General features: G+C 42.3%; 1 protein-coding gene and 1 pseudogene across 1 annotated transcript; one reads left to right on the top strand and one right to left on the bottom strand.

The window, feature by feature from the left end:
* Positions 1-244: 244 nt before the first annotated feature.
* LOC106003418 lies at positions 245-2,244 on the bottom strand (annotated as a pseudogene).
* Positions 2,245-7,852: 5,608 nt separating this feature from the next.
* LOC123387554 (ATP synthase subunit epsilon, mitochondrial-like) lies at positions 7,853-8,008 on the top strand. The gene has a single exon (XM_045065122.1). The coding sequence runs from the start codon at positions 7,853-7,855 to the stop codon at positions 8,006-8,008; it is 156 nt and encodes a 51-aa protein (XP_044921057.1).
* The last annotated feature ends 8,644 nt before the right edge of the window (positions 8,009-16,652 follow it).

The following is a 16,652-nucleotide window of genomic DNA, read 5'->3' as shown; positions in this document are numbered from 1 at the left end:
CTTACTCTATCTCTTGAGTTACAGGTTATAAGTGTTAGGCCCCCTTTGAGCTTCACTGGACCCAACCCTTATGCAGAATTCAGGGGCCACCAGGACAAACCCCTGGCTTTTCCTCATTCTTGGGATCTTCATTCAGTTTAGACAGAGGCTATGTGGGCAGAGTGGAGTCTCTCCTGGCCCAGGGGAATGGAGAAAAGGAAGAGTGATGGGGCAGGGCCAAGAAGAGGGAGGTTGAGAAGGCTCCTCACTGCAGATGCTGACTTTGGAATAAGTCCTCCACAGCAGGATCACTCAGCAAGCCATAGGGGTTGCTCAGCATGTGGAATCGTTCCAGGCCCAGTGTTTTCATGTGCAACAACTCCTCCAGCCCCAACCCGACCCCAGCTAGGTTGATAATCCTTCAAAGCCAGGCACTCCAGCCAGAGCTGCCACAATCTCCTTACAATAACCTGGGGAGGACCCTCCTGGGAGGATGCTGTTGGCCCCTGAGCCATGGCAGGAACAGAGGTCAAGTTCTGGTGGTTGAGGGCATGGGGGTCCTGTAGGCCTTTAATTGGCCCCTTGTTTCCTAAAAATAAAGGCCCCTCAGAAAAGCTGGGGGATCCAATATCAGGCTGGTTGATGGGCTTCCATGCTAAACCACTCTTGCTGCTGAGACAGAGTGTGTGCATGCCAGGGGACAAACAAGTCCTAGCAGCAGTCATCAAAGAGCATGCTGTGAGGAAACAGGTTCCCCAGGCTGAAGTCCCTCACTGGCTGATGGTAAAATTCTTGCTCATGCCCATTGAGCTGGGTGGGTATAGTGTCCCACAGTGTGGTGGGCTACACAGGGGCTGCCCACCTGAAGGTTGCTTTGAATAGGCCGGAGAGGATATCACGGGATGTTATAGAGACTTTGGGGTAGGTGGCTGGGTGGGCAGAACCAAATTTGGGGGGCTGTATGGGTATGGAGTCAGCCTCTAGACAGTGGACAGTTTGCTGTTATCCAGGGGGACACCCTGAGTGATGCAGGACAAGGCAGGTGACATTGTTGTCACAAACTTTCTGAGCAGTTGCTCTTGGGTGTCAGCTGAGCCCTTGGGCAAGCTCAGGAGGCTGAGGGGAACATGGTGGTGGCAAGAAAGGATTCCAGGGGGGAGAAGCTGGGTAAGGGGGGTACCCAGCACAGGAGATGAAGCAGAGAGGGAGGAATTGGAGGATGAGAGATGCAGTGCACTGAGTGAAGGGTGACCCAGGGAGGAGGCTGACAGTGAGGGGTGGCTATCAGAGCCTTGAACATGGGGGTGGGGACTACTCTAGGAAGCCCAGGGGTTGGGACTGCCCAGGGAAGACCACAGGATGGGTAGCTGAGCAGGGAGTAAAGTCCTGTCTCATCATAGCCCAAGGTTGGTCCAGGCACTGGCTCCCACAGATCCTGATGTGGCTCATGCCGTGTCTTAATTTGGAGGTACGGATGTCCTCACTCAGGTCTCATCAGGGACCTGGGAGGTGGAAAATGCCAGGGGAAAGTGCAGGTTGGTGAGATAAGGTAGGGATCTACCTGTGTTCATGGCTGGTGGAAGGACAGGCATACTGGCAGGCTGGTCAGGGAGCACATTTTGCTCTGATTAACATCAGAAAGGTGTTCATTGCAGGGATTTCACAGGACTAAGATCAGGAAGAACATCAGGACAGCTTCCAAGCATGGCATGGCTTCAACAAATCTTTGTTCTCTAACAAGTTCTCTTTAATAACAGGGACTTTGGAGTGCACATTGCCATTCAGAAAAGCTCCACAGTGGCTGTGCAGGATGCTAGGAGGGGCGGGGCCTGGATAAGTGTCCTGAGGGCTGGGGTTCCTCACACTGGTGTGAAGGCAGAGTCCCTACTTGTCCTATTCAGTCAGATGGTAGTAGAAAGACCTGCCCCTTTGCAGCAGCGACATTGTCCCAGGGCACATCCTCCACCAGCTGGGCTCTGGGGAAAAAGACAAATAGGTAGGTCCACAGGGAGAGCTGTCTTTCTGGCAGGGATAATAGTGGAGAGGGGACGCCATTTTTCTGGAATCTCACTGTATCTTTTCCAAAGCTCCTGGTGCCCAGTTCTCCACAATGAATACAGAGGCAAGTTGACGGGGCTCTTGGAACTCAGCCAGGTCAGAGCTTATCTGGTTATCAGTGGGTAGAGAATGGCCATAAGGAGAGCTCCTTGTGTATGCCAGTCGCAATGTGGGGGCCTGTAGGCTCCATGTGTTCCTCAAACCCATGATCTCTGGTGTTTGTGCCTCCCCTACAAGCCTGTCTTCCTGCCCTTCAGCCTCCACCTGTGCCTCTCAGATGACTAGACTGATCTGTGCAGGTTGTCTACATCTTCTTAAGTCAGTCTTGGTCAGTTGTGTGTTTCTAGGAATGGACCCATTTCTTTTAGATATATAATTGGTTGGTATGCAATTATTCATAGTCTTTCATGTTTCTACATATTCCTGTCCTACCCGTTGTAATAACCCTCTTTTATTTCTTCTTTTTTTATTATATTATGTTAGTCACCATACAGTATTATGTCTCTTTTTCTCTTAGACTAGCCAAATTTTTGCCAGTTTGTGTTCATCATCTTCTAGAACCAGCTTTTAGTTTCATTGATCCTTTTGATTGTTTTTCTGGCCTCTATTTCATTTAATTCTGCTCTGATTTTTTATTATCTCTTTCCTTTTGTTAACTTTGGGCTTAATTTGTCCCTCTTTTTCTAGTTCACTGAAGTGTAAAGGCAGATTGACATCTTTCTAATTTTTTGTTGCTCTAAACTTCCTCTCAGAGCTGCTTTTACAGCAACCCACAAAATTTGATATATTGTATTTTCATTTTCACTTGTTTGAGACCATTATTTTATTTCCCTTTTGATTTCCTCTTTGACCTATTGATTGTGTTACCAAACTCAGACTAGTTGAGCACCCAGTGCCCAGTAAACTAATGTCTGAGACATGAGTTTTGAGGCAAAGCAAGCTTCCTTATCACAAGAAAAGCCTAGTGAGAAGGCTGGCTATCATTCCCAAGGCTGCATTGCCCTCTGGTGGAAAATGGACAGCCACTACTTGTTTGGGGAAGGAGGTGAATGTAGGTAGGTGAAGGAGGACAATGAGGTGTTCCTGGAAACCTTGAGAGGGTGGGCCTTGAAAGAATCTGGAGCTCTATATTCTTCTGGAAAATAAGGCACCCCATTAGGGACATGGAAAGATCAGGTATGTCAGATAATTTTGAGACAAATGTTTCTTTCCACTCCCCATTAGGTTTCTATAATCAGTGGGTAAACTAGGAGTAGGGGGTAAAAAGCAAAGTAAATGATTGATCATGCATGAGGTTAAGACATGCAAAAACATCCTTAGTAGGGAATAAAACGTGACATGCTGCTAAGGTAATATTGCAACTAATACAATGTAGTTCTGCATATGCTTTCAAGACTAGTCCAAGAATCTGGCCTCAGGTGTCTGGCCTCAGTTGTTTAAAATGTTGTCACCTCTTTCCCACATATTTTTAGGTCTACTCAGTTTCCTCTTGTTCATTTTTACTTTCATACCAATGTAGTCAGAGAAGTTGGCTGATATGATTTCAGTCTTCTTAATTTTGTTAAAATTTCTGTGTTCCATCAGGGGATCTACAATGTACACATGAGAAGAATATGCATTCCTCTGCTGCTGAACAGAAGGTTCTGTAAATGTCTGTCATTTTTTTCTGAAGTGTGGTTACGTTCTGTTTCCTTGCCGATTCTGCATCTGGATGATCCATCCATTGTGGACCGTGGGGTACTGAGGTCCCTATTACTGGATCACTGTGTATTTCTCCCTTATGATCTGTATTTGTTTAATGTATTTCAATGCTCAGGTGTTGAGGGCACATGTATTTACAACTGTTGTATCTTCTTTCTGGCTTGAAGTCTATCTTGTCTGATGTACATATGGTTGCACCTGCTTTCTTATTGGTACCATTTGCTTGGGTTATCCACATCCATTCCTACACTATAAACCTACATTTGTCCTTACAGCTAAAGTGAGCCTTCTGAAAGTGTCACAAACTTGGGTCTATGTTTTTAATTTATCAAGGCACTCTCTGTCATTTGATTGGTAAAGTCATCCATTTACGATTAAGTGATTATTGATGCTATTGTCATTTTATCTTTTCTTTTCTGTTGTTTTGTATCTTTATTATTTCTTCTTCTTTGTGTTTCTGTCTACTTCTGTCAGTTGCTGGTTTTCCATGATGATTCCCTCAGTTTCCCCTTTTTTAAGGTTCTCTCTGCTCTAGATATTGTTTTGTCTTACCCTGAGGTTTGTATAAACTGTCTCATAGATTAAATGGTGCTTTTCCTGCTGTTGGCAACTTTTCTTCATATGCCTGCATGGCTGTTCTCATTTTCCTCCTCTCCCTTTGAATTTTTGCTGTTACAAACTCTTTTCCTGGTATGGGTTTGTTACCAACTGTAGTAGCTCTATTTATTTTTAATAATTTTAACCATTGCTGTTATCATTAAGTGTTTAGTGCCCTATTCTAAAATAAGGTTACAGTTTCTGACTCTGTCTGCCAGCTAACTCAGAGTCTCATCTCATCTCTTCATTACAGTATTAATTTACCTTCATCTCCTCATTACAGTATTAAGTTCTGTTCAATATGTCTTGGAGGCAGGACTAGTGGTGGGGGATTCCCTCAAGTGTTTTTTGTCTGGGGAAGTCTTTATTTCTCCTTCATGTCTGAAAGATAAATCCTGGATACAGATTTCTTGTCTGACAATATTTATTTGTCAATGCTATGAGTATGTCATTCCACTCTCTCCTAGCCTGCAGAATTTCTGCTGAGAAATCTGCTGATATTCTCTCTTATGGGGGCTCATTTTTAGGTTACTTTCTTCTATCCTTTCAAGTTTCCTTCTTTATCATTGACATTTGACAGTGTCATTGGAAAGTGTCTTGGAGATGGTATTTTTGTATTGAGATAAAAAGGTTAGCTATTAACTTCACAGACTTCAATGTCCACTTCTTTCCCCAGGAATGGGAAGTTCACCACAACACTTTTGAGATAACAACTCTGTCCCTCTTCTCCTTCTCTTTTCCTTTTGGTATACCCACTATTCTTAACAGGTTCTCCTAATGGAGACTGGTAGCTGTTGCAGGATTTCTACATTTTCTACATTTTCTAAGCTTGCTTTTCTTTTAAGTAATCTCTACATGCAACTTAGGGCTCCAGGTCACAACCCAAAGATCAAGAGTCAGATGCCCCACTAACTGAAGCAGCCAGGCACCCCAGGGTTTCTTCACTTAAAAAAAAATAAATAAACCTTAGTTCTCTTCACTTCTACCTGAATCATTTCTAGATTCCACCTTTCAGACCATGTATTCTCCCTTCCATCTCATCTGCTCTATTTCCAATGTTTCTAATGCATTCTTCATCTCATTTACTGAGTTTAGCTCCAGAATTTCGGTTTGGTGCTTTTTTAGAAATTCAGTCTCTTGGGCAAAGTACTCCTTCTACCCATTCATTTTATTACTGAGTTCATTGAATTGCCCGATTCTCTTGTATCTTGCTGAATTCTGTTCTGACAGTTATTTTGAATTCTCTATTACTTAGATCACAATCTTCTGTAAATGTAGGGTTGGTGGCTAGAGAACTGTCATTTTCTTTTAGCAAAAGCATATTACCATGATTTTTCATGCTCTTTACGGAGATTTTCCTCTGCCAAATAGTTTGAAGTAGCCAACACCTTTTGTGTGTAGGTAAAATTTTAAAACTTTGATTCTAACTGTTCATGGGTGGGAGGTTAGAGGCCGTTCTTTAGTATTACAACAGATGGCAGAAGAGCACAAGTTTTTGGTTGCTCTTTCCAGAGTAGCCCTGGTGGCTGTATAGACCAGGCTTAAAGAAAAAAAAAAAAAAAGTAGGAGGCTGGCACACTGGAGGGGCCAGTATGTACTAAGCCCTTGGGCTTTGGGTGTGCCCCACACTCCAGGTAGAGGATCCTCAAGTTCAGGAGTCCCTCAGACCTGGGAGTTCTGTTGCTGAACTCTCAGATCAGACGGTGCATAAAGTGTTTCTTCTTCTCTGCCTCCCTCCCTTGCCTTTTCCTTCCCCCCACTGTCCCCTCCTGGTCACAGATGTCCTACTTCAGGGGACCCTGCTCTGTGGCTTCATAAATATGGGTCCTCCAGCCACAGCCCACAGGGCCAAATAGACTTTCACTCACCCCTTTCCACCCCCACCTTCTCCGCCACAGGAGTCACAGGTGAGCATTACCACCACTGTAGAAGCCAAGGTAACAGGCCTCACCAAGCTGCCTGGGCTCTGGTCTCCATGAGGCCCAATCCGCACTCCTTCAAATGTAAACATGGATGGATCTCTTTGGTGTCTGGTGTGCTGTGCAGAGGAACCTTTGTTGGGTTTTGGAATCCTACTAGTTGTAAACAGAAAGGGGGAGACAAATGGAAGGACTCATTCTACCATGAGGTTGACCCCACTCCTCCCAAGAATTATTGTTTTAAACATTCTTTCTGGTTAAAACCATCTGGTTAAAACCATGGCAGCTGGTGCATTTGTTTCAAAGGATACCTCTTTTTTTGTGTGGATAATTCATATCCCTTCCATACCTTCCTTTCCTCTCCATTTCAATGGAAATATACCCATAGCCCATCTAAAAGTAATCCACTGTCATAAAGGCACAAGCCATATGGAAGGAGGAGATGAACATGTCATATAATGTATTATCATGTAGAGTATTTAAAATATATGCACAGATCCCAATGAGTATATTTATGGCTTTATTGTTTTTTTTAAATAAATTTGAACATTCCTCCATTACTGTTTCCCATATACTATGAGAACATACAGTTCAGTTTAGATGTTTATATCAGCCTGTGTCCAGTAAGGAGGCAGAAGTCACATCAGTCATTTTAACAGTGAAAATCTGATAGACAATTATTAAGAAAGAGAGGAGAAGGGAATTGAGGGAAATTGGAAGAGGAGGTGAACCATGAGTGACTATGGACTCTGAGAAACAAACTGAGGGTTTTGAAGGGGCGGGGGGTTGGGGGTTGTAGGAACCAGGTGGTGGGTATTAGGGAGGGCACGGATTGCATGGAGCACTGGGTGTGGTGAAAAAAACAATGAATACTGTTACGCTGAAAAGAAATAAAAAAGAAAAAAGAAAATAAAAAAAAAGAAAGAGGTAATTAATTATGAATGAGATCAAAGAAAACTCGATGGAAACCAGAAGTAGAAGGTACAGGAAGCAGACATCACCTCTAGGGCTGAGGTAGAGCATCCAAAAAATGGAATACATTTGAAAGAATATGACTGACATTCTGTTTATTGGACAAGGTGGGACCAGAATCCCCAGGAAGGAAAGAAATTCACCAACACGCTGCAGACCAAGCCTGTTGGGCAAGAAAACTCTCACTAAAGAACTGGCAAGATTCCCTGGGAGGCAGCCCTCTAGAACACAACCTGCTACAATGCCATACTCACTCACCCAAAGACAAGAGAAGCTAAGTCTTCTCCAGGCCACTGTCAATAGCATCATAAGATCAAGGGGGAAACAACACCAAAAGTAGGACACCTAGGTGGCTCACTCAGTTAAATGTCTTCCTTCAGCTCAGGTCATGATCCCAGGGTCCTGGGATCGAGTCCTGCATTGGGTTCTCTGCTCAGCAGGGAGTCTGCTTCTCTCTCTGCCTGCCACTCTCCCTGCTTGTGCTCACTCAATCTCTCTCTGACAAATACATAAATAAAATCTTTTTTTAAAAACACGAAAAGAGTCTTCCTGCCGCTGGGCCACGTGTTGAGCCGACATTGAGGCATCCTTGTGATTCGACCTGATGCACCCACCCTTGCAACATCATGGTGGTGTACTGGCGACAGGCTGGCCTCAGCTACATCCAGTACTCCCAGATCCATGCAAAAGCAGTGAGAGATGCACTAAAGGTCGAGTTCAAAGCAAATGCTGAGAAGACTTCTGGCAGCAGCACAAAAATTGCGAAACTGAAAAAAGAGTAATCTTCCCTGGCTAAAGCTTGAAATGGTACATTTTCCAAGGTGAAGATGTGTGCGTCCATGTTACAGCAGATTGAAAACAATCTCCCTGCATAGAAAAAAAATCCTATCTCATTCTAGATTGACTTGCCAATAAATGAAAATAGGGTTCAAAAAAAAAATACCATGAAAAGAAAAATGCTTTTTCTCCTGAGACGTCTTGCTCTGGTGCCCTGTAGGAATTCAGTATCTGCATACACAAAATCTGACTTCCATACGCCTCCCTGGGTGAGACTAATTGAAAAACAAATGAGGAATGCCCAGAACCTTAGGCCTACATTGACATTTCCTGGCTGAAAGTGGCCACATTCTTCCTGTAGCTCAAGGCTCTCCTCTAGGGAGGAAATGTTTAAATTTCAAGGAGAAACAGGCACATGTGGTGCTCATGTACTTCATGAGCTCCTAGCCTCCTTGTCCTTACCCCACGATGTCCCATATATTACTGTCCTGACCAGTAAGGCTATACTTTCCTCCTTGCTTTGTGCTTGTGCTTGGTGTATTGATATGACCCCAATGAAACTGGAGACAAAGCTTGGATGAAGGCTTTTTGCCACTAGAGTGTCTGGTACTCAGGCCTCTCCATTCTCCTATGAAGGTGTCTGGAGTAAACTTTTCATTCACCATCTCAGGGTTTGCTGGCCAAACCCAACAGTGCACTAACTGAGAAAGGCGGTGCCATATGTGCCACATGGCAAAAATTAAATGTTGATGACATCCAGTATCAACAAGTATGGCACATACAGGGTAGATTTGAATCAAAAGACAATGAATTGGTAATGGGCAGATTTCACACTTTTAGTTCCTCAACTTTCACACACCCCATTTACTCACATTGGAACTTCCATATAACAACACAACTCCACATTTTTACCCATCTAAAGAGCTACACTTACAAGTGAAAAAGTTCCCACTCTTTCCCCCAAATGGAACAAACAGGCAGTCTCAGGCATTGAATCAGTTGTATTTATTCCTTAAGTTCAGCCACACTCATTTGACTATTCTCTTAACCAAGAGACTATATTTTAAATATCACCACTGACAACTTGCATAAAATCACACTGGTAAGAAAGGACAAGGAAAATATATTAATACAAATGACACATCTACATGACAAGAAAGAAAAATATGTGAAGCAACTCCAGTCCTTTTCCTATTTTTGGTCACAGGCAGGAACTGAGATCTGTGACCTCCTTCTTCAACTTCCAATTCCGTGTCTTCTCATCTCTCCCAGAAATACAACAGGTCGGTGTTCTCTACTTCAGGAGCCAAAAAACCTTTATTTACTAATGTCTGAGTCCTCATCAGTCTGGCATCCTTGTATTTCCTGTGAATTCCATCGACCTTTACAATTGGACTAGAAGTACTGAGAAGCTGTACATAGATCCTGGAACTGTACACCCAGGGTCTGAAAACATTCATCTTCATTTACCTCTTTATTCTGGTTGCAGTTCTGTTCTTTCCAAGTGCTGTTGACTCACAAGGAAACCAGAACTCTCATTTTTCCTTTCCCTGAATTAATGCAGCACCAGTATTTCAGAAATAACAAATGTTTTTTTTTAAATTAAATGTATTTATTTTCAGCATAACAGTATTCATTATTTTTGCACCACACCCAGTGCTCCATGCAATCTGTGCTCTCTATAATACCCAGCACCTGGTACCCCAACCTCCCACCCCCCCACCACTTTATTCCACTCAGATTGTTTTTCAGAGTCCATAGTCTCTCATGGTTCACCTCCCCTTCTAATTTCCCCCAACTCCCTTCTCCTCTCCAACTCCCCATGTCTTCCATGATATTTGTTATGCTCCACAAGTAAGTGAAACCATATGATAATTGACTCTCTCTGCTTGACTTATTTCACTCAGCATAATCTTTTCCAGTCCCATCCATGTTGCTTCAAAAGTTGGATATTCATCCTTTCTGATGGAGGCATAATACTCCATAGTGTATATGGACCACATTTTCCTTATCCATTCGTCTGTTAAAGGGCAGAAAGATTCCCTACTTTTTTTTTTATAAACATATATTTTTATCCCCAGGGGTACAGGTCTGTGAATCACCAGGTTTACACACTTCACAGCACTCACCAAAGCACATACCATCCCCAATGTCCATAATCCCACCCCCTTCTCCCAAATCCCCTCCCCCCAGCAACCCTCAGTTTGTTTTGTGAGATTAAGAGTCACTTATGGTTTGTCTCCCTCCCATCCCATCTTATTTCATTTATTCTTCTCCTACCCACTTAAGCCCCCATATTGCATCACCACTTCCTCATATCAGGGAGATCATATGATAGTTGTCTTTCTCTGCTTGACTTATTTCGCTAAGCATGATACGCTCTAGTTCCATCCATGTTGTCGCGAATGGCAAGATTTCATTTCTTTTGATGGCTGCATAGTATTCCATTGTGTATATATACCACATCTTCTTGATCCAGTCATCTGTTGATGGACATCTAGGTTCTTTCCATAGTTTGCTATTGTGGACATTGCTGCTATAAACATTCGGGTGCATGTGCCCCTTTGGATCACTACATTTGTATCTTTAGGGTAAATACCCAATAGTGCAATTGCTGGGTCATAGGGTAGTTCTATTTTCAACATTTTGACGAACCTCCATGCTGTTTTCCAGAGTGGCTGCACCAGCTTGCATTCCCACCAACAGTGTAGGAGGGTTCCCCTTTCTCCGCATCCTCGCCAGCATCTGTCATTTCCTGACATGTTGATTTTAGCCATTCTGACTGGTGTGAGGTGATATCTCATTGTGGTTTTGATTTGTATTTCCCTGATGCCAAGTGATATGGAGCACTTTTTCATGTGTCTGTTGGCCATCTGGATGTCTTCTTTGCAGAGATGTCTGTTCATGTCCTCTGCCCATTTCTTGATTGGATTATTTGTTCTTTGGATGTTGAGTTTGCTAAGTTCTTTATAGATTTTGGACACTAGTCCTTTATCTGATATGTCGTTTGCAAATATCGTCTCCCATTCTGTCAGTTGTCTTTTCATTTTGTTAGCTGTTTCCTTTGCTGTGCAAAAGCTTTTGATCTTGATGAAATCCCAATAGTTCATTTTTGCCCTTGCTTCCCTTGCCTTTGGCGTTGTTCCTAGGAAGATGTTGCTGCGGCTGAGGTCGAAGAGGTTGCTGCCTGTGTTCTCCTCAAGGATTTTGATGGATTCCTTTCGCACATTGAGGTCCTTCATCCATTTTGAGTCTATTTTTGTGTGTGGTGTAAGGAAATGGTCCAATTTCATTTTTCTGCATGTGGCTGTCCAATTATCCCAACACCATTTATTGAAGAGGCTGTCTTTTTTCCATTGGACATTCTTTCCTGCTTTGTCGAAGATTAGTTGACCATAGAGTTGAGAGTCTATTTCTGGGCTCTCTATTCTGTTCCGTTGATCTACGTGCCTGTTTTTGTGCCAGTACCATGCTGTCTTGATGATGACAGCTTTGTAATAGAGCTTGAAGTCCAGAATTGTGATGCCACCAACGTTGGCTTTCTTTTTCAATATCCCTTTGGCTATTTGAGGTCTTTTCTGGTTCCATATAAATTTTAGAATTATTTGTTCCATTTCTTTGAAAAAGATGGATGGTACTTTGATAGGAATTGCATTAAATGTGTAGATTGCTTTAGGTAGCATAGACATTTTCACAATATTTATTCTTCCAATTGAGGAGCATGGAACATTTTTCCATTTCTTTTCTTTTTTTTTTTTTTAAATATATATATATATTTTTTAAAGATTTTATTTATTTGACAGACAGAGATCACAAGTAGGCAGAGAGGCAGGCAGATAGAGAGTGAGAGAAGGAAGCAGGCTCCCTGCTCAGCAGAGAGCCCGATGTGGGACTCGATCCCAGGACTCTGAGATCATGACCTGAGTCGAAGGCAGCGGCTTAACCCACTGAGCCACCCAGGTGCCCCCATTTTTCCATTTCTTTGTGTCTTCCTCAATTTCTTTCATGAGTACTTTATAGTTTTCTGAGTATAGATTCTGTGCCTCTTTGGATAGGTTTATTCCTAGGTATCTTATGGTTTTGGGTGCAATTGTAAATGGGATTGACTCCTTAATATCTCTTTCTTCTGTCTTGCTGTTGGTGTAGAGAAATGCAACTGATTTCTGTGCATTGATTTTATATCCTGACACTTTACTGGATTCCTGTACAAGTTCTAGCAGTTTTGGAGTGGAGTCTTTTGGGTTTTCCACATATAGTATCATATCATCTGTGAAGAGTGATAATTTGACTTCTTCTTTGCCGATTTGGATGCCTTTACTTTCCTTTTGTTGTCTGATTGCTGAGGCTAGGACCTCTAGTACTATGTTGAATAGCAGTGGTGATAATGGACATCCCTGCCGTGTTCCTGACCTTAGCGGAAAAGCTTTCAGTTTTTCTCCATTGAGAATGATATTTGCGGTGGGTTTTTCATAGATGGCTTTGATGATATTGAGGTATGTGCCCTCTATCCCTATACTTTGAAGAGTTTTGATCAGAAAGGAATGCTGTACTTTGTCAAATGCTTTTTCAGCATCTATTGAGAGTATCATATGGTTCTTGTTCTTTCTTTTACTGATGTGTTGTATCACATTGACTGATTTGCGGATGTTGAACCAACCTTGCAGCACTGGAATAAATCCCACTTGGTCGTGGTGAATAATCCTTTTAATGTACTGTAGAATCCTATTGGCTAGTATTTTGCTGAGTATTTTCGCATCTGTGTTCATCAAGGATATTGGTCTGTAGTTCTCTTTTTTGATGGGATCCTTGTCTGGTTTTGGGGATCAAGGTGATGCTGGCCTCATAAAATGAGTTTGGAAGTTTTCCTTCCATTTCTATTTTTTGGAACAGTTTCAGGAGAATAGGAATTAGTTCTTCTTGAAATGTTTGGTAGAATTCCCCCGGGAAGCCGTCTGGCCCTGGGCTTTTGTTTGTTTGGAGATTTTTAATGACTGTTTCAATCTCCTTACTGGTTATGGGTCTGTTCAGGCTTTCTATTTCTTCCTGGCTCAGTTGTGGTAGTTTATATGTTTCTAGGAATGCATCCATTCTTCCAGATTGTCAAATTTGTTGGCGTAGAGTTGCTCATAGTATGTTCTTATAATAGTTTGTATTTCTTTGGTGTTAGTTGTGATCTCTCCTCTTTCATTCATGATTTTATTTATTTGGGTCCTTTCTCTTTTCTTTTTGATAAGTTGGGCCAGGGGTTTATCAATTTTATTAATTCTTTCAAAGAGCCAGCTCCTAGTTTCTTTGATTTGTTCTATTATTTTTTTGGTTTCTATTTCATTGATTTCTGCTCTGATCTTTATGATTTCTCCTGCTGGGTTTGGGGTTTCTTTCTTGTTCTTTCTCCAGCTCCTTTAGGTGTAGGCTTAGGTTGTGTACCTGAGACCTTTCTTGTTTCTTGAGAAAGGCTTGTACTGCTATATATTTTCCTCTCAGGACTGCCTTTGTTGTGTCCCACAGATTTTGAACCATTGTATTTTCATTATCATTTGTTTCCATGATTTTTTTCAATTCTTCTTTAATTTCCTGGTTGACCCATTCATTCTTTAGAAGGATGCTGTTTAATCTCCATGTATTTGGGTCCTTTTCAAACTTCCTTTTGTGGTTGAGTTCTAGTTTAGAGCATTGTGGTCTGAAAATATGCAGGGAATGATCCCAATCTTTTGATACTGGTTGAGTCCTGATTTAGGACCGAGGATGTGATCTATTCTGGAGAATGTTCCATGTGCACCAGAGAAGAATGTGTATTCTGTTGCTTTGGGATGAAATGTTCTGAATATATCTGTGATGTCCATCTGGTCCAGTGTGTCATTTAAGGCCTTTATTTCCTTGCTGATCTTTTGCTTGGATGATCTGTCCATTTCAGTGAGGGGTGTGTTAAAGTCCCCTACTATTATTGTATTATTTTGATGTGTTTCTTTGATTTTGTTATTAATTGGTTTATATAGATGGCTGCTCCCACGTTGGGAAGAATAGATATTTAAATAATGTTAAATCTTCTTGTTGGACAGACCCTTTGAGTATGATATAGTGTCCTTCCTCATCTCTTATTATAGTCTTTGGCTTAAAATCTAATTGATCTGATATAAGGATTGCCACTCCTGCTTTCTTCTGATGTCCATTAGCATGGTAAATTCTTTTCCACCCCCTCACTTTAACTCTGGAGGTGTCTTCGGGCTTAAAATGTTTCTTGGAGGCAACATATAAATGGGTTTTTGTTTTTTTATCCATTCTGATACCCTGTGTCTTTTGACAGGGGCATTTAGCCCATTAACATTCAGGGTAACTATTGAGAGATATGAATTTAGTGCCATTGTATTGCCTGTAAGGTGCCTGTTACTGTATATGGTCTCTGTTCCTTTCTGATCTACCACTTGTAGGCTCTCTCTTTGCTTAGAGGACCCCTTTCAATATATCTTGTAGAGCTGGTTTGGTGTTTGCAAATTCTTTCAGTTTTTGTTTGTCCTGGAAGCTTTTAATCTCTCCTTCTATTTTCAATGATAGCCTAGCTGGATATAGTATTCTTGGCTACATGTTTTTCTCGTTTAGTGCTCTGAAAATATCATGCCAGCTCTTTCTGGCCTGCCAGGTCTCTGTGGATAAGTCAGCTGCCAATCTAATATTTTTACCATTGTATGTTACAGACTTCTTTTCCCGGGCTGCTTTCAGGATTTTCTCTTTGTCACTGAGACTTGTAAATTTTACTATTAGGTGACGGCGTGTGGGCCTATTCTTATTGATTTTGAGGGACGTTCTCTGAACCTCCTGAATTTTGATGCTCGTTCCCTTTGCCATATTGGGGAAATTCTCCCCAATAATTCTCTCCAGTATACCTTCTGCTCCCCTCTCTCTTTCTTCTTCTTCTGGAATCCCAATTACTCTAATGTTGTTTTGTCTTATAGTGTCACTTATATCTCGAATTCTCCCCTCGTGGTCCAGTAGCTGTTTGTCCTCTTTTGCTCAGCTTCTTTATTCTCTGTCATTTGGTCTTCTATATCACTAATTCTTTCTTCTGCCTCATTTATCCTAGCAGTGAGAGCCTCCATTTTTTATTGTACCTCATTAATAGCTTTTTTGATTTCAACTTGGTTAGATTTTAGTTCTTTTATTTCTCCAGAAAGGGCTTTTATATCTCTCGAGAGGGTTTCTCTAATATCTTCCATGCCTTTTTCGAGCCCGGCTAGAACCTTGAGAATTGTCATTCTGAACTCTAGATCTGACATATTACCAATGTCTGTATTGATTAGGTCCCTAGCCTTTGGTACTGCCTCTTGTTCTTTTTTTTGTGTTGTATTTTTCCGTCTTGTCATTTTGTCCAGATAAGAGTATATGAAGGAGCAAGTAAAATACTAAAAGGGTGGCAACAACCCCAGTAAAATATGCTTTAACCAAATTAGAAGAGATCCCCAATCGTGAGTGGGGAGGAAGGGGATAAAAAGAGGTTCAAAAAGGAAGAAAGAAAAAAAAAAAGAAAAAAGAAAAAAAAAGAAAAGAAAAGAATTAAAAAAAAGAAAACAAAGAAGAAAATATAAAAAAGAAAAAATATATATATTGGAGAAACTAGTTAAAAAACGTTAAAAAAGAAAAAGGTAAATGTTAAAAAAAATAATTCTACCAGAAGATGAGAAAAAAAAAACAAAACATGAAAAAGATAAAAATTAAATTAACTGCAAGACTAAAAAAAATCACAGGGAAAAAGTCATGAGTTCCGTGCTTTGCTTTCTCCTCCTCTGGAATTCTGCTGCTCTCCTTGGTATTGAAACCGCACTCCTTGGTAGGTGAACTTGGTCTCTGCTGGATTTCTTGTTGATCTTCTGGGGGAGGGGCCTGTTGTAGTGATTCTCAAGTGTCTTTGCCCCAGGCGGAATTGCACCGCCCTTATCAGGGGCCGGGGTGAGTAATCCACTCAGGTTTGCTTTCAGGAGCTTTTGTTCCCTGAGTACTTTCTGTAGAGTTCCGGAGGACAGGGAATACAAATGGCAGCCTCCTGGTCTCCGTCCGGGAGGAGCCGAGAGCCCAGGGCCCCACTCCTCAGTGCGCCCTCAGAGAATAGTGCCCAGTTACTCCCGTCTGCCTGACCTCTGGCCGCGCTCCGAGCTCACCGAACCTGCGACCGGTCCAAGGTAACACCGAGCTGTGAACTTACTGTTGGCTCTGTCTCTGTAGCCATCTTTCCCGTTCCAATACCCGCAAGCTCTGCGACACTCAGACACCCCCGATCCTTCTGTGACCCTCCGGGACCTGAGGCCACGCTGACCCCGCGTGGGCTTCGCCCCGGTTTAGCCTCTGGGGCGATGTCCCTCAATGGAACAGACTTCTAAAAGTCCTGATTTTGTGCTCCGTTGCTCCGCCACTTGCCGGGAGCCGGCCCCTCCCCCCGGGGTCTATTTTTCCGTCGCTTTGGATTCACTTCTCTGCCAGTCCTACCTTTCAGATAGTGGTTGTTTTTCTGTTTCCAGAATTGCTGTTCTTCTTCTCTTTGATCTGCCGATGGATGTGCAGGTGTTTGCAATCTTTAGATAAGCTATCTAGCTGATCTCCAGCTAGCTGAAGTAGTCTCATCTGCTACTTCTCCGCTATCTTGACTCCTCCCCCCAGAAA

Source organism: Mustela putorius, unplaced genomic scaffold (genome assembly GCF_011764305.1).
Source record: "Mustela putorius furo isolate JIRA1106 unplaced genomic scaffold, ASM1176430v1.1 tig00003856_pilon_pilon_pilon, whole genome shotgun sequence".
Classification (NCBI taxonomy): domain Eukaryota; kingdom Metazoa; phylum Chordata; class Mammalia; order Carnivora; family Mustelidae; genus Mustela; species Mustela putorius.
Note: the sequence above shows the minus strand (reverse complement) of the source record. Positions and strands in the feature narration are given on the sequence as shown.

Bases quoted from the DNA above. Each gene is read 5' to 3' on its own strand.
- LOC123387554 (XM_045065122.1), top strand. From the start codon at position 7,853: ATGGTGGTGTACTGGCGACAGGCTGGCCTCAGCTACATCCAGTACTCC.